The sequence below is a fragment of the Bos grunniens genome, chromosome 19 (genome assembly GCF_055505025.1).
Source record: "Bos grunniens cultivar Pamir isolate PY7600 chromosome 19, Bosgru_T2T1.0, whole genome shotgun sequence".
In the NCBI taxonomy this organism is placed as follows: Eukaryota; Metazoa; Chordata; class Mammalia; order Artiodactyla; family Bovidae; genus Bos; species Bos grunniens.
Window position 1 is genome coordinate 36,348,735 of NC_141183.1, and position 16,893 is coordinate 36,365,627.

At 55.0% G+C, this 16,893-nt stretch overlaps 2 protein-coding genes across 30 annotated transcripts; both read right to left on the reverse strand.

The window, feature by feature from the left end:
• Window positions 1–622: 622 nt before the first annotated feature.
• Window positions 623–12,938, reverse strand: ACAP1 (ArfGAP with coiled-coil, ankyrin repeat and PH domains 1). 4 transcript variants are annotated; one of them, XM_086359205.1, is made up of 23 exons: window positions 12,046–12,530; window positions 11,893–11,946; window positions 11,454–11,511; window positions 7,891–8,010; window positions 7,673–7,726; window positions 7,532–7,590; window positions 7,115–7,298; window positions 6,941–6,985; window positions 6,742–6,837; window positions 6,566–6,640; window positions 6,364–6,473; window positions 5,151–5,202; window positions 4,965–5,065; window positions 4,555–4,678; window positions 4,253–4,464; window positions 3,600–3,669; window positions 3,382–3,476; window positions 3,110–3,282; window positions 2,362–2,534; window positions 1,719–1,828; window positions 1,526–1,636; window positions 1,127–1,176; window positions 623–816 (listed from the first exon to the last, which is right to left on the reverse strand). In XM_086359205.1, exons 4-23 carry the CDS (start codon window positions 7,897–7,899, stop codon window positions 716–718), a joined length of 2,004 nt encoding a protein of 667 aa, XP_086215331.1. In that variant the 5' UTR covers window positions 7,900–8,010; window positions 11,454–11,511; window positions 11,893–11,946; window positions 12,046–12,530; the 3' UTR covers window positions 623–715. The 4 variants fall into 4 exon arrangements, with proteins under 4 accessions (XP_086215331.1, XP_086215330.1, XP_086215329.1 ...); XM_086359204.1 differs by having other exon boundaries at window positions 2,350–2,534; window positions 12,046–12,185; XM_086359203.1 differs by lacking the exon at window positions 11,893–11,946 and having other exon boundaries at window positions 12,046–12,938.
• LOC147352160 (uncharacterized) lies at window positions 12,795–16,723 on the reverse strand. Of its 26 annotated transcripts, none has more exons than XM_086359233.1 (9): window positions 16,444–16,723; window positions 15,113–15,220; window positions 14,935–15,006; window positions 14,620–14,705; window positions 14,273–14,524; window positions 13,710–13,910; window positions 13,481–13,618; window positions 13,075–13,227; window positions 12,795–12,938 (listed from the first exon to the last, which is right to left on the reverse strand). In XM_086359233.1, exons 2-9 carry the CDS (start codon window positions 15,193–15,195, stop codon window positions 12,880–12,882), a joined length of 1,044 nt encoding a protein of 347 aa, XP_086215359.1. In that variant the 5' UTR covers window positions 15,196–15,220; window positions 16,444–16,723; the 3' UTR covers window positions 12,795–12,879. The 26 variants fall into 26 exon arrangements, with proteins under 26 accessions (XP_086215359.1, XP_086215353.1, XP_086215357.1 ...); XM_086359227.1 differs by having other exon boundaries at window positions 13,385–13,618; window positions 16,444–16,648; XM_086359231.1 differs by having other exon boundaries at window positions 13,704–13,910; window positions 16,444–16,648.
• Window positions 16,724–16,893: the final 170 nt, after the last annotated feature.

A 16,893-nucleotide genomic window follows, 5' to 3' on the forward strand; every position in this document is an offset into this window, starting at 1 on the left:
GCCCCTCGCCCCCGCCCCCGCCCCGCCGGCCTAGCGCTGCTAGGGTGGTGGTGGAAGCCGAAAGGCGAACCAGAGAGACGGGGCCGACAGGCTGGACCAGCGCACGCTAGCGGGGGTGGGGTCCTGAGGGTGACTCAGTCACGTCGTTCCGGGTGTACCCGCGACGGCCCCACGGGCCCCCAGGTGTGCCCGACCTCACGTCTGCAATTCAGTGGACGCCGGCATCTCCTATCCCGCCGCTCAAGAAACTGAGGGCCGGACGGCAGGGGTTGAGGACCTGTTCCTTTTCTGTCACTCCCCGGGGGAATTCCCGAGGGGGCGGGTGCTGAGCATCCACATTCCAGGGATGCCTCCGGGCCAGGGTGGCCTGAGCCCGGATGCCAGCCGCCCCCCCTTCCCAAGGCTAGACCCAACCCACGCCACGCAAGCGGCCTCTGCTTAGCCGGACGGGTCGGGCCACGTCGCCTGAGCTCGCGAGCCCCCGCCCTAGAGGCCGAAGCTCCCACTTCACTCCCAGGAGTTGCCCCTCCATTGACTCCAGTTCAAAAACTCCCAATCGCTCCTGCACCCCAAGAGTCGCAGTGCCCTATATCTCACCAGCCGAAAGGAGGTGGCCAATAAATGAACTTTGAAGAGCAAAGCACAAAGGCTTTAATGGAAAGGGCGGGTGGTAGGGAGGGAAGGGATGGGGGTCCCAGCCCTTGAAGGCCTGGGATCAAAGCGTGTGGAGGTCATGACTACGCCGGCTCAGCTTCTCCGGGTCGTCGGATGCCATGAGGGAGAAATCACGGAAGATGTCAAGATATGTCTCGTCTCCTGAGGGGAGGGAGAAAGGGCTGAGAGGCTGGGTCCTAGCACGAATAGCACAATAGGGACAGCCCGGCCTGGTAAGAGCACGCGCTTCCAACGTGGGTGGAGGAGATGTCTGTACTGTCAGGGCAGCGCCCTCGCCTATTCTTTGCTTTGTTTCAAGGACCTGGAGCGTAGGATGCACCCAATACGTATTTGTTGAATAAATAATGTAATTGATCAATGAAGCTGAGGACAGGGCGTTGGGGACAGGTCACCAGGGGCCAGAAGCCCACAGTTACAATGTTGTGCAGGGCGGAGGGGAGGTGTACTTTACCAGCCTGGCCCTGGGCTGCGTCGGCCTCCCGCATTTTTGCCAATCGTAGCCTGAAGGGGGAGAGAATTAAGGAATGAATGACATTCTCACCCCACCCCCACCCTCACCTTCCCATCCTTTGAGCTGGGTTGTTTCATTCACCTGTTTCCTCAGGGTCTAGTACTTTAAAGATGCCCGACAATTAATGAATAATGCCTCTCTCAGAATAAATCCACCAAGGAAGGTGAGTTTACCCTTCCTACTCCAAGCCTCAGTCAACACCTGGAGGAGCCTTTCTCAGTCTGGTCCAGGAGCTGGCCCCGCCCCTCCCCAGGCCCCGCCTGGCAAGCTGGGGTCTGGCGTAAGCCCCGCCCAAGTGGATAGTGTAAGCGCGAGCCCCGCCTCCCCAGGCACCCTCACAGAGTGACGATGTCAGCGTTGGCTGTTTCCACGGCGATGGTCAGGGGGTCTCTGCCTTCAGAGTCTCGAACTCCTAGATCGGCTCCCCGTTTCAGAAACAGGCAGGCCAGCCTGGACAAGATAGCCAAGTTCAGCCAGCCCCTCACCCCGTCTGGAGCTTTCCTCCCGAGGCCATCATCCCTGTTGTCCCTACCCCGTGTGGCCAAGAATTGTCGCGTGGTGGAGCGGGCCCCGGCCTTGGTTGTCCACCTGGTTCACGTTTGCCCCGTTCTGGAGGAGAAACTCACAGGCCAGAAGAGAATTCTGCATGGAGAAATAGAGAAGGGGGAGAGATGTGGCAAATTAGAGACAAATTAAAAGATATTTTGGAGTCGGGTCAGTTCAGTGGTATGGGATGGCAGGCTCTGCTTTTTTTTTTTTTTTAAGCTTTATTTATTGGCCACACCACGGGACACGTGGGATCTGTTTTCTGATAAGGGATTGAACCTGCAGCCCCTGCCTTGGAAGCACAGAATCTTAACCACTGGACCACCACCAGGGAAGTCCCTCTGCTCTGGCTCTTTACATGTATTACATCCATAGTACAACCTAATAAGGCATGTTATCCCTATTTTACAGATGAGGAAACTGAGGCACAAGGAGGTTCACAGCTGTAAGTGGTGAGGGTCTGGATCCAAACCAGGTTTCTCAGCCTCCAAATCTCACCCTCTTAGCAATCAGGCTCTACTGGTTATCACTCCCTAGGGGCTGGGGAGAGGGTTAAGAGCTGGGACCAAGGTCAGGAGAGGGAAGAGAGGAGACCGAAGGTGGTGTAGGGAGGTCACCAAGACTCTCACAGCAGCTGTGGCCTGGATCAGCGGTGTGGCATTCTCCTGACCCCCGTTGACCCAGTTGACATCGGCTCCATGGGCAAGGGCATCAGCCATGGTGGGAAGGGATGGAGGGTGCCCAGCAGCTCGAAAGAGCAGGGCCCCAGGGTGCAGGCTCTGCAGGTCCTCAGAGGGGGGCTCTGTGAAGGGGAACCAGCTATGAATCTGAGAAGAAAACCCTCAGTACAGACCCCTGACATTGTGACGGGATAGGTCACTTCTCAATTGTGGGAAGGACTCCAAGACCAGGAATTGTGGTGGGGGGTGATGGAAGGTGTGAGAGGATATGGCCAGGTGCCTAGGCATATAGAATAGTCACATCTTTCACTTCTTCCTGTCTGACCACCTCAACTGGCGGGGATGTTGAGAGTGAGCTGATAGTCAACCTCAGCTCTCTTGATTCCCTCTCTTCCAGCCAAGCTCTCACCCTCATCCACAGGCCTCTGGAGACCTTCACTCATTCTCCTGACTCATCTTAGGTTGTTGGCACCCTCACACAGCCCTTCCTGCTTCCTCCCAGCCCCATGGTCCTTCCCATCCTTCACTTTAATCCCCGAAACTCTTGCCTTATAAAACCAGTGCTGGTACAGTCTGGCCCCCTGAACATTCTCAAGGGGAAGACCTAGACCCGGGACTCTGTGCCTCCCCACTGGGCTTGGCACTGTGCTGAGTGCCCAGCAGGCGCTCACAGATGCCCAACCAACCAACTGTATACCTGGCTTGGATCTGAAGCTCCCCGGCTTGGGCCTGATAAGCCCTGGCTTTGGGGGCACAGGAGGATGTCCCCTGGGGGGCCCCCGGCCACCTCTTCGCCCTCGAATCTCAGGAAGCTTGGTCAGGAACTTCTTCTCCACGTATTTAGCATGAATCCAGGCCTCCTTCTCTTGCCTGGCGGGGGAGTGTTGCAGGGGAAGGAGACAGTCTTTCCTCCTCTCGTCCTGGGCCCTCCTCCCTCCCTCCCCACATGGAGGGTGGCCCCAGCCTCACCGGGAGCAGCTGGGTCCTGGCTTCTTCACAGCCATGGCCTCCACTCGGGCTTCATAGATCTGGTTTATGACGACATTTCCCAGCTCACACATGAGCTGCAGACAGCCCAGGTAGAGGCAGAGACAGACAGGTAGGGTGTGGGTGAGTGTCTGAGCCCTCAGGACTCTGAAGCCCTGCCCTTACCCCACCCCCACACACTCAACAGCATCCCAAGTCACCTTCACGAGTTCTGGCTCCCATGAGTCAAGGGTCAGAGACCGGACTTTGGAGAAATGAACTCCAAGGCTCCTGGAGAGCAAGGGGAGATATGTCAGGCCCTCTGTGGGGGCAGCTGCTACTCCTGAAAAGACTTAGGGGCAAGGTCCTGCGTGCAGGGGCCCAGGCGGAGGCGCTGGGCCAGGAGGCAGAGGGCAGCCAGGGCCACGTGGTCTTGACCTGGATGGAGCTGGATTCCGCCTGTTCACCATTCCCTCTCCTCCCTTCTCCTCATCCTCTCCAGCCACCTCCCCTCTCTCCAGGTATTTTGGCCTGGACAACTCTTGCCATGCCACTCCCCTCCCCTCTCCCCCCCTGAGGGCTGTATAGACCTGCTAAGGCCTCATAACATCATCTCTCTCTGCTTTTCATCAGCTCCCCAACCCTCAGCAGTCCTGACCCCACCCCTCCTCCAGACAAGTCGATCAACTCCCCTGGGTGTCCTCCTGCCCTGGCCAGACCAGGATACCGAGGGGCTGGGCCCACCTGGGTCCACCTTGGGCCCCACAGGCTCAGCCCAGGTAACAGGCAGAGTGTGAGAGGAAACCCAGGCAAGTCTCCCGCCCCCAACCCAGGAGGAGCAGGGGCCCACGCTTGGGACCCTGTGGGGAGAGACCTGTGAATGCCAGAGCACTGAATGCAGAGGGTGACGCCGAGGTTGATGCTGGCCCACTCGGGGGCAGGCTCCCGGCAGTCACAGCACTGGGCGTTGCCGTCTACGCTCTGCACCTGGGCTGCCACGTGCCCTACTCCCCCAGGCTCCCTTCCCCTGGTCAACCCACCAGGGCCCAGGGTGGCAGCGGAGCTTATGGCCAGGTGTCCTGAGCCCTGGGGGGACAGGGGAAGAAAGAGTGACTCTGAGGGAAGGGATGTCCTAGCTCGCTGGGCAGCCCAGCCCTGCACCGCCAGTTAAGGTACCTGGCCTAGACCCCGGGGGCTGTCATCAAGGCGAGCCTGGCTGAAGGCTGTGGCGATGCTGCTCTGCACGGCGCTGACCCACAGCTGCATGAGGCGCTCTGAGTCAGCCTGCAGGAGGCAAGACCTGGACCAGAGGGGAATGGAGAGCAGGGAGAGAACTGAGGCTTGGGGAGTCAAGTGGCAGGATGAGCAAGCTGACATTCAGCAAGTGTGCGGCTGGTGCCAGTCATATGGAAATACCTCTGCACCAATTGGTAATACCCTTCTAGATATGCCCCTTTGCCCTATACTCTCCTCCCCAGTCAACCACCAAAGGGTTAACATCTGGGGCAGCATGAGGGGCCTCCAAGACCCTTGCCAGCCAGTAAGATTGAGACACACAGGCCATCAGCCCTGGGCACTGTACTCACTTGCTGGGGGACACAACCTCAAAGCAGAACCGTCTTTCTGAGTCAGGACAGAGCTTCACTGTGCAGAGACGAAGGTCATCCACCACCACGGTCACAGGGTCCTGGCGGGGGGAGGGCAGATGTCCAGGCAGCCACAGCAGGGCTGAGTCCTCCTGGGGCCCAGTACCCAGGACCCAGCCTACTCACCTTGTACCTCTTCTGATAGACCAGTTGGTTGCTCTGAATAGTGAACCAGCGTCTGGAAGAGGTGGAAATAGCATTTGTGATGTGGGGGTAATGGCTCAGGAGAGGGACAGGAGGAATATGGTGCTCTCAGCTTCATAGAATCTCACTGAGAAGAGAGAGCCCTGGGCTGCCCGTCCCAGGAGATGCTGCAGAGGAGGGGCAGCCGGGGACCTGTGAGGGGTGCTGATCACATCTCAGCACCCAGTTGTGATAGACTCACAAAGACAAGTTTCCAGCAGATGGCAGCAAAAATGCTTTGTCTAATAAAATAGTTACTACAACGTTTTGGCAAATATAAGTATCTTGGAGAAGGGGCTCTGTTTCTTAATTTGCACAAAGATCCCTCAGGGGCCGGCAGTGGCCCTGGAAGGGGAAGGGGTCACGTCAGAGCAGGTCACCACCCTGCTCCACACCCTCCCATGGCGCCCCACTTCCCTCAGAGCACAGCCAACGAGGCCATCATGATTCACACCCTGTTAGCTCCACCTGCATCTTCTACCACTTCCTCCTCCCTCCCTCTGTCCACACCCAGGGCCTCCCCTCTGTTCCTGGAACCCTCCAGGTTCCTCAGGGCCTTGGAAGGGCTCCTCCTTCAGCCTAGAACATTCTCCCCCTAGATATCCTTCCAGTCCTCACTCAGCAGTCACCTTTCCAGGAGGTCTAGACTGACCACCCTACTCAAAGTCACAGCTCCTTTCCGGCTGTGTCCACATTGCTTCTTTGTTGTTTTTTGCCTATGGTATTCTTACCGTCTAAGATAACACGTAATTCACTTAATTACCATATCACTGTGTATCTTTGCTGATGGAATATAAAGTCTCTGAAGGAAGCAGTGGGGTGGGGGGTAGGGGCAGTCTGTCTGTTTTTCCTGGCTGCATTTAACACATGGTGTGTGCATGCATGCATGCTCAGTTGCTTCAGTCATGTCCGACTCTTTGTGACCCTATGGACTATAGCCCACCAGGCTCCTCTCTCGATGGGATTCTCAAGGCAAGAATACTGGACTGGGTTGTCATGCCCTCCTCAGGGGGATCTTCCCAACCCAGGGATTGAACCCAGGTCTCCTCTACTGCAGGAGGATTCTTTACCCAGTGAACCACCTGGGAAGACCCATTTAACACACTATAACCACTCAAAAAAACCCCCAAAACCGACTGGGATGTTCACTCCTCACCTGCTCCAGGTCTTAAATGCATTGCTGGCCCTTTTGAAGAGATGTCCTTCCATGACCAAGCCACCAGGCCCCTCCTTTAGGCTTGGCTCTGGCTCCTCCCCACCCAGCTCCTGGGGGCACAAAAGTGTCAAAGGGCAACTGAAGTGAGCAGAGACCAAGGCCCCAGGGTCGTCCGCCTCCTGTCTGCAGCCCCAGTCCTCACCTTCTGTTTTAGCAGCACATGTCTCTGCTCCATGTCCCTCTTCTCGCGGGCTGAATTCAGGACCAGCTGGTGTAACTAAGCACAGGAAGGGTATCTCAGATGGCCCCACCCTCACCCAGAGTCATCTCAAAGCGCCTTCCCTCCCTCTTCCACCTTCCTGCTCCCTGGGGCTCTACCTGGCCACCCAGCTCCTTGCGATACTGGGCCAGCTGGCTCAGCTCCTCGTGGCCCTGCTGGAAATGGGTAGCCTGGGCCTCCACCAAACGCAGCACCTGGGGACAAGGTGGGCAGGAGGCAGACCCTTCTCTTTCCCCGGTCCCTCATGCTATCAGCAGGCTCCTCCCCACCCCCACCCCCACCCCCACCTCGACTCACAAACTCCATGATGTCAAACTTCCTCTTGTCCTCAATCACATTGATCTGAGAGCCCAAAAGATCTCAGGTCAGTCTTGAAGACACAGACCCCACCCCTCCCACTGCACACCAGTGACTCCAGACTCAAGGTGATTGAGGCCCTGGTACCCCAGGAGGACAGGTAGGGGCAGGCACCTGCAGGGCATAGTCCAGGGCCCGGCCCCGGTACCCAGCTCGAGCAACCTTCAAAGCAGCTCCAGCCTCTTCTGCCTCCTGGGCCCGGCGCCTGGGAACCTCTGCATTGTGGGTAAGAGCAGCCTCCAGGCTCTCGGCCCCCCGCCAGAAATCCCGGCCAGCCTCTCGGAAGCTCCGGAGACCTCTGGAGGTGTAGGAATAACACAGAATTACCCATACACTCACTGACCCCAGCAGAGAAATCCCTAAGGTGCATTCACAGCCTTGTAGCTATGGACACTCAGGACTTTGAGGGGATCCTTGAGATAGGGGATAATGATCAGGCCACCAGAAGCCTCCAATCTCACAACTCCTTTATTCAGGGAGGCCCCCATGGCAGTGGGAGAGGCCAGAAGACTGGTTTCCTTCCCAACTCACTCCTTGACCAAGGTCTGAATTTGCCGCTGCAGTGTGTGCTGGGTGGCGTCGAGAAGCTCCTGAGGGAAGCAGAAGTTGGCAGGTGGGGGGTCAGGACCACAGACTTCCTTGCTCCCCCCACCAGGCCACCCCCCAACTTACAGCATGGCTGTCCAGCTTATGGCTCAGGCTCTGAGTGAATTTGTCCAGACACTCCTAGGCAAGAAGATGCAGAAAGAGAGTACCAGACAAGGGCAGTCGGGTCCTCCCACCCCTAGACCCGGGACCGGCAGACCCCAGACCGACTCTTCCCTCGCCTTCCCCAGGGTCTCTTCCACATCCCAGACCCCACCACAGCCTGGTCTAGACCCTCCACATACCGCCATCATGGGCTCTGGTGGTCCCAGGTGGGCAAGATCACAAATGCCCACGATGAAGGCCCGGCTGGCAGCAAGGTAGTGCCGCCCACTTTCCAGGAGGCCATTCCCCAGTTTGAGGAGCTGGGAAACAACAGAGCAACAGGGAGTCGTGCCGGTACTGCTCCTCTCCTGTCTGACTTGTCTCCCCTTTCCCAGGGCTGTGCCCCTCCCTCCCCAACCTACACTTCTCTGTGGCCCAGTCTGGTTTCTAATACACACAGCTGCTTTCTCATCTTGGTTTCTTTCCTCCCACTGCTCTGGGCCTGGATCAAAATTCCTCCCAGTCTGACAGTGGAGCCAGTCGGTTTCACCTCCTGGACATCTCTCCTGCCCTGCAACATCTGCTTGGGTCCAGAGTTCCCAGAAACGCCATCCTCAAACACTGTCTGGCCCTCAGGATGAAACCTGAGCTTTATCTGCTCAGTATTAAATTCTACAGAAATGGGGGATACCCTGGCTGTCCAGTGGTTAGGACTCTGAGCTCTCACTGCCAAGCGCGCAGGTATGATCTCTGGTTGGGGAATTAAGACCCACATGCCTTGCAAAAAAAAAAAAAATTCTATACAGTATTTACTGTCTGGAGGTGTCCATTCTGTGCTTAGTGAACATTTCCTCATAAATAGTAATCAGTCAGCCAGGCCATAGGGTCAGAGACGGTGCTCTTAGGGCCTATTCTGTCTGGCCCTAAATTACAAACAAGGAGGCTTAAAAAAAAAAATATTGGAGTACAGTTGCTTTATAATGTTAGTTTCTGCTGCACAGCAAAGTGAATCAGCTGTTTATATACATAAATCCCCTGTTTTTTAGATTTCCTTTCCATTTAGGGCACCAAAGACCACAGAATAGAGTTCTCTGAGCTATGCAGTAGGTTCTCATGAATTATCTATTTTATACACAGTGTTAATAGTTTAAATATATATGTCAATCCCAATCTCCCAGTTCATTCCACCTGCCTAGGAGGCTTCATAAACAAAGGACGAGTGATTGGCCTGAGGAGGGTCTCTGGGAGGCCCCTGTGGCAGTAGGAATAGCCTGAAGACTGGTTTCCCTCCCAACTCACTCCTTGAGGTGCCCGACTGAGAAGCCAGAGCTAGGTTTTCTGACCCCTGGTTCTTTTCACCTGCAGAAACTGCATGGCTCCTAGAGATGACACCATTGATTCCACCCTGAGTCACTGTATCTGGGAAGGGGCAAGAGTTGATGGAGCCTGTCATTTCAGCCTGGGGATCTAGAGACCACCAGGGCAGTTCTATGAGGAAATCTTGGGTAGCAGGGGCTCAGAAAACATGGGCTACAGAGGTTTGCTCACGGAACTTTTGTTGAACTGAAAAACACTTTTTCAGGCTAGTGAAGGCTTCAGGGAACTATAGCTTGACTTGAAGATGGCTGGCAGGGTCAGTAACAGTCAGGAAACAGACCACGATCAAATTTTATCAGATGTCACTCTTGGGTGTCCATAATAAGGGACAAGGACCCAGAGGATCACAACTCCCCTGGGAGACTGAGTGTCCAGTTTTTCCTTCTTCACCCTGCCTGCCCAAATAGTTGAATAAGGAACTTTCAGAAGACTGAACTAGTGACAAACTGGTACATCCATACAATAGCACGGGCTCAGCAATGTAAAAGGCATGAGCTCCTCATCAACTATTAATGAACTGCTGATAACTACTGATAAGCCACAACTTGAATAAACCTAAAGACATTATTTTGAGAGGAAAAAAAAGGCCAATCTTGAAAGGTCACATTCTGTATGATTCCACCTAGATAACCTAGAAATGAGAAGTCTAGAGATAGAAAAGAGATGAGTGGTTGTCATGGATAAGGAAGGGGGTGGGGAGGGAGGGTACCATTACAAAAAAACGGCTCAAAAGAGTTTCTTTGTGATGATAGGAGTTTTGTATCTTGAGTGTGATGCTGGTTATAAGAATCTATACATGTGATAAAGTGCCACAGAATTATACACAAAGATTTTTTTTTAAGAGAGTATATTCAGGGATTTCCCTGGGGGAGTCCAGTGGCTAACACTCTGTCCTCCCAGTGTTAGGGGGCCCAGGGTCCATCCCTGGTCAGAAACTGGATCCCACATGCCGCAACTAAAGATCCCATGTGCAGCAACTAAGACACAGCACAGCTAAGTAAAGAAATGATTTTTTTTTTTTTTTAAAGGGTATATGCAAAGCAGGTAGAATCCAAGTGAAGTCTTTAGACAGCTTACTGTATCATGCCAGAAGCAATTTCCTGGTTTGAGCAGTAGACTACAGTTATGGAAGATGCTACCATTGGGGGAAGCTGGGAGATGGGTACCTGTGCTTCTCTGTGCTATTTTTGCAACTTCCTGTGATCTGCAATTAGTTAAAAATAAAAAGTTTAACTTAAAAATATATGTATATATTCATGTGTACAACTGAATCACTTTTCTGTACACCAGAAACTAACAATGTTGTAAATCAGCTATACACCAATTTAAATGTATCTATTTCATTAATAAATGTATCTATTAGTTGGTTACTTACTAACTTTCAGGTCATGGCAAAGGCCCTGGGGATTGAGGCGGGGCGGGGGAGGGGGAAATGTAAAAGTCCCTCATGATACTTTCAGTCCAGTAGGGAAAAGTACACACGAAACAAACTTGGCAAGTGGGACAGACACAGGCTAAGGGAAGCCCTGTGACTCCCACCTTTGCGTAATCCTCACTCCTTGTGTGTGGGTGAGTGAGGATTATGCTTCTCACCACATGGCAAGAGCAATAGGATGGCGCCCCCAAATGACAGAGGTGACGGATTTGCCCCATGATCACATTCTGATATAAACTGATGGCATCTTGTCAGCACACACTTGGGAAAGCCTACTACTGGCCTTGAAGAAGACACAAGCTGTTATGAAATAAACTGCCTATGGACAGGGCCCCGGGCCAGGGAACTGTGGGTGGCCTCTGGGAGATGAGGGCCTCAATCCCACAACAGCAAGGACTGGAACTCTGCTTTGAGCAGAGCAGAGCACAGTTAAGCTGTGCTGACCCACGACTATGCTAATACCTGTGCACTATTTGAAGTCACGGAATGCATAGTCATTTGTTATACAATAGAAAACTAATACAGCAAGTAAACGCATAACATAGTTGAGATAAATGCTGTAGAGGGGAAAAAAAAAGCCAAATAAGGGGGATGGGAGCCTGCTGCTTTTGTAAAGAGCAGCCAGGAAGGCCTGACTGCATCATGTCAGTGTTTTACGGATTTGTTGCCCACAGTCTGAGAGCTCCCTGAGGGCAGAAACTTCTGGGGGCTCAGGGTCCCGCATAACTCAAGTCTTCAGAAGCAAGTTCACAGATGAGTCTTGTTTTCCAAGATTCCGAGCTCCTTAAGGATACAGAACCACCTTTTGGTTTCTCTGTAGCCCCCAGTATCTACCCAACCTGGTTAACATTCAGTAATCTCCAGAACTTATACTTGGTCTCTACTTTTCTCCCTGGCCCTACCCCTCTCGTCTCACTCCCACCCCAGGTCACCCCTCCACATTCGGATCACCTTTTCCAGCCGGGTCTCCAATTCTGACACTTCGGCTTCCACCAGCTCGACAGAGGCTCTGGGAAAGGAGGGACAGTGTCACGGGAACAGAGCTTGGGCCTATCTGGTCTGTCCAGTTGGCAGGGTTAGGGGCTGGGGTTGGGGGCCAAGGGTACGGACATAAAAAGCTGATGGGTTAAGAACTTCCCACCCACCCGCTCTGGCTCACTCACTCTGCACAGTGTGGGAGCTACTAAGGCCCAGGCCAGAGCAGGAAGGTAGAAAGAGGGTGGATGTGGCGAGGGCAGGAAGTTGCTAACCGCCCAGAGCAGGTGCTGGGGGAGGGGAGGGGTCCCCAAGAGAGGGAGGAGGGAGTGCCAGCTCTGGGGTTGAGAGAGGCTGGAGGGACCCCCTCCACACTGGCAGAGGGTGGCGAGCATCAGAGCACGGGATTTGATACCAGAGGTACGGCTTTGACTTCTAAGCTGGATCTCGCCCCTCTGAGACCTACGCCCTGGAAAGACATCCTCCGTCGGACATGGGGAAGGTTGTGTATGTTAGGGACTGTCGGACCTCCCCACCTCTGCCCCTGGACACCTGTGTATACACTTACCGGAAGCGGGGTGAGTCCTTAAGACACTCCTCAAAATCCAGCTTGACCGTCATCTCAGCTAGACCGCTCCGGGGCCAGTGGGCCCTCGGGCCTGGAGGGTGGAGCTGCAAGTACAGGCACTCCCCTGGCCTGGGGACGTGCTGATGAGGGAGGAGGGAAAGTCCTCCCCTGGGTAGAGCCTGGGGGTGGGGGAAAGGATTCTTTCCCTAGGTGCAAGGGGTGTCCTAGGAGGAGCTCTCACCCCTCACTTTCAGGCAGTGCTGGGAGGGGTGGAGGCGGGGCCCAGGGGTGGAGAAGGGCCTGAGATCAGAGAAGCCACAGCCCCGCCCTCGGAGACTATCTACAGTCACCTTCCTAGGGCCCTGGTCTCTCTCCGCTTGGTCTCCTTCAGTGGTTGAGTCGTGGAGGCCTGAGAGATACAGGTTCGAATCCTGATTGCCTAACCCTGGGCAAGCTGATTCCTCAGTTTCCTCATCTGAAAGATGGGGACGATAACTCCTACCTCCAGGGTGGTTTTTTAAAGACAATACTGGTAAGTGTGTGGTTGAATCACACAAGTCATTGTCAGCCCACTGCAGGTGGGTCTTCCTGGGCTCCTGGGTGCCTGTTGAGTCCAGTCCCCCTGGCTATGCCAAGCTTTTTGCTCTGTTCTGCCTGTGGTTTCCTGCACGTGAACTTTCATCTCTGCCCCCGCTCTCCTCAACGACAGCTCAGGATCAGCCTGGGACCCCAATTCACAGCACCTAGACTCCTGCTCTTCTCTTTATTGTCTACCCCGATTGACCGAGGGTGGTGAGGGCAGGGAAAGTTGGCTCCCACCCCATCCCCAGCTGGCTACAGTTTCCATTGTTTGGTTTCCTCCTCCTGAGTCCACTGGAGCTGCAGGGTTTCATCTGGAAGAGGAGGGGCTGGGTTAGTGGCTTTCTTGCCACAGGCAGAAGATGTGGCCACGATCCCCAGACTCCCTAGAACCTACCCACTCAGCCCCTCGCGCTCCCCGGCCACCCCCTTGCCCCTGCTCAGGCTCACGTCTGTGCTGGTTTTGGTTTGGGAAGTTTGGGTGACTTCCAGGTTCCCTCTCTGAGCCTTCCATGCTTTGCCAGTTCAGCCCTTTGGATACCAGCCACTGACACCAGTCAGACATTGCTTGGGACCCACTATCTTTGGAGCACTGGGCAGTACCTGGAGCAGGGTAGGTGGCAGAGAGGAATCAGGGAGGAGGCATGGGGGCAGCGGTGGTACCAAGCTGGGGGGCTGGTACCCATCCCTCTGAGCCTCCCTGGGTCCTCTCCATAAAATCCACATTGCACACAAGAATGTGGAAGGCCTCTCTCATCACCTTTACCGATCCGCTGGCCTGAAGGGAGTCGGGGGTTGGGAAGATGGGAGCTTGCCAAGAGCCAGGCCTGGTGAGATGGTGGCCTGGTGCCCTCACCAGGCTTCGATGATGTCACTATCACTTTCTGGGAGCTCTCGGTGGCCTGGAAATCCTGGGAGGAGCCTCCTGTGTGGTCCACCAGACGGACCTCAGTGCCCATGGGACTCTCAGTCACCCAGTTCAAGTTTGTGGAGCCTGCAAGCATCAGAGGACCAGGGTTGGCACACCCATCAGTCTATTGGTTCTTAGCCCTCCCGCTCCTGGGCTGACCCGGCTGAACTCTCACTGCTTTGCTGCTCATCTTCTGTGTCCTCCTCAAGCTCGGGGTGGGGCCAGCACCTTAGGTATCTTCCTTTGCTGTAATACTCCTTGCGCTGCAGACCAATTTCCTTCTCCAACACCACAGTGGTGGATGAAGTTGGGGACAGATTTATGAAGGCAGGGGAAGCTGAGGAATCACCCAAATCAGTCTGAGTCATAAGGACACCTAGAGAATACAGGGCACCAGCTTCATTGTGACCCCTGAGCAGCCATGAGAAGGTCAAGCCTCAGGTTCTCATCTCACTTCTATCCCCTCCTCCCATTTTAGAAAAACATCAGTGACCTTTCCACCCCCTCAGAGTTCTGTTGGGCTTTCTGTTCCTCCTTCCCAGCCAGCCTTCCTTGGGGCCTACCCTGATGGGGACCCTACCCCAGCTGCCCTCTGTCTACCTTGGGGACACCAGCCAGCAAGACTTCCCTCTTAGGCAGCAGGGCCCTGGGCTGACACCCACTGAGGAAGACAAGCTATGGTGGAGAAGGTTCTGGACTACAATTCCCTTGGGTGTCTGGGGCCCCACCATAGCTAACCTTTGGCTTCTAGGATGTGGTTTCTGGCCACCAGGCCAATCTGGTCCTTGACTCCTCCAGTCATTCTTCCTGCCCCACCTCTTTCCACAGGCCTGGGCTCTGAGTCCAGCATTGCACCTCGACTGCCACTGCTCATACTCACGCTACCCACACTGCTGTTCTCGCTATTATCCAGGGGAGGGTTTTTCTGAGGTTTCAGGAACTTTCCTTCATTGTAGTGTGCCTTGCGGCGCTTTTCAAAATCATCGGATTCTGTGGGCCAGTGTCAGAGCATGGCTTTCCTGCCAGGCTCTCCACTGAGCTCTCACTCCACCTCCCCTTCCACTTAACCCCACCCCTCATCTCACGTGTCTTGGAAAAGCTGTCTGAAGACCCCGAGCTTCTGTTATCGCTGTACAGGACCTTGGGGCAGAAACTGTCCATTGCTGCAAACCTGAAGGGGAGGGAGACCAGTTAGGGGCACAGAGAGAACAAAAAATGGGAGTATGTGGTAGCTGGGGCCAAGCTGGCTGACTCCCCCACCTTGGCCTGAGTGAGTCCTGATCCAAATTGTAGTACCTCCCATTTGGAGAGCCAAAAAGCAGAGCTAGCTCAGACCCTAGTTCAGGGGTGGAGGGGGCAGGAGGCCACAGGTCCCTACTGACCTCTGGCAGGACTCTCACCTTTCTGCTAACTTCTCAGGAGTCATTGCATGAGAGGTCCCGGCAAGCAGGTCTTCATCGCTGTCTTGGAGCCTGCAAGAGAGGGAGGAAGCAATGCCTCAGAGCAGGCAGCAGGCACTCCCCTCCTCTGAGTAGAGAAAAGAGTAGGAGCTGAAGGGCTAGAGCTGCAGACTCGCACCTGTGGAAGGGCGTGCTGGGCTCATCCACCTTCATAAAGCCATAGTTCTTGTCAGCAGGGTGGTAGGTCGCCAGGATATTCATTTCATCCCAGTGCTGAGACTTTCTCCTTCGGGTGAGGAAAGGATACAAAAGAAGGGCAGAGTACTCCCTCTTTCAGTTATTCAAAACCTTTTCCGACCTGTAGGAGGCTGGGGTGGGGTCACACCTGACGATAATCACGTGCTAAGTAATCAAGGATTTATCCTGTACCAGCCGCTCTCTCAAAGGCTAGGAACCTCGGATTTCCCACCCAATTACCCCCACTTACTCTCACTTTTAGTTCTTGAGACTCCACCCCCTTCCCCTGCCTTGGCTTCCTCCAGTGTCTGGAATCCCTTTCTTCCTCCCCGGCTCCTTACTTCTCCGCCCCGGGGGATTTGTGCACCATGATGGAGCTGCTGTTTTTTAGGATGCTCCGGGGACGGTCCTCACAGGGTCTGTCTTGGCGCGTGCAAGTTGACTCGGATAGCGTAATGTTTGCCGAGTTGTACACCCCAGACGCCCCGGACCCCGGGTTGAACGTCCCGGATACACTGGTTCCAGGGAAGTGGGGATTAAACCCGACAGGTTGTGTACGGGACCCAAAGCTGTGGCCCGCGACTTCCCCAGGATGCTGGTTGAGCCCGGAACCGAGGACTGCTGTCCCTCCGGAGGGCTGGCTAGAGTCAAGACTGCGAATTATAGTTCCCCCATTGTGCGTGGGAGGCCCAGAACCGTGAAACATGGTTACTCCGGAGAGCAACCCGGCGCCTGACTCGACTCCTCCGATGCCTCCTGGCACCCCGCTGATACCCCCACCAGGGGATTCTCCATTGAGGCCGCCAGCAGCCCCCAGACTTTCCTGCTTCTCCATGGCCCCACTAGGGGGCCACTCTCAGCTACCTCGCCCCGCCTCCCTGCTCCACATAGCCCCGCCCCAGGCCCCGCCCCCACCGCGGCGGGAGGGGGACACTTGGGCGAGGTCTGGGTCCCCTCCCCCACCGCTCCCTGGAGCCGTGGGGGGCGGAATCAAAACTGTTTAGGGACCTCTGGAAGCCTCTCAGGTTGCCCCTCCCTTTCTGTCCCACCCTAAAACCCTTCTTTGTCTCTGGGATTTGTTCCCGCCCTTCTCCCCCATCTCCACTCTCATCCGAATTATCCAATCATAGTCAGGTGTCCCGGACGCCTTGCCAGAAACTTAATTGTGACGTCACACACAGTCCAGTTGAAGCGTAGCGTCTGGGGAGTCTTGCTGGGGGGTTGTTGATAGCTCTGGGGGTGGCGGTCTTTGAGGACTGACAGCGTCGTTACCTGAAACTACCTGCCAGGGCTCCTTTGGACTCTTTATTCGTGGCTTTAAAACCTAAGTTTGGTTGAACTAGAGTTCAAGATGGGCTTGTCTAGAAACATCCGCGAACTCTTTTCGCCCCAAAAGCCAGCCCGTTCTGTTTCGGAGAAGTGGAGGGATTGCGACACTGTCGAAAGACATATCCGGTCTCAAGTGGTACGGAGTGTGACCCTCTTTATTTACAAAGCTACCTCTATGTGCTCAGGGCCCGCTCACACCGCTTCGCGGCGCGTGGAGCGAAGGAAAGACCCCGCCTCCTCTTGCCGTAAAGCGAATATTTCAAAGTGTTGCCTGTCCTCAACGAAGGCAGGGTCGTCGGTGTCGCAAAGTTGAAAGTGTTTGGGCACCACCCCCAAGTCGTAAAAGTGCCTGCGGCAGTCGTTTCTTTTACTGTCGCAAAAGCTCCCGGCCCG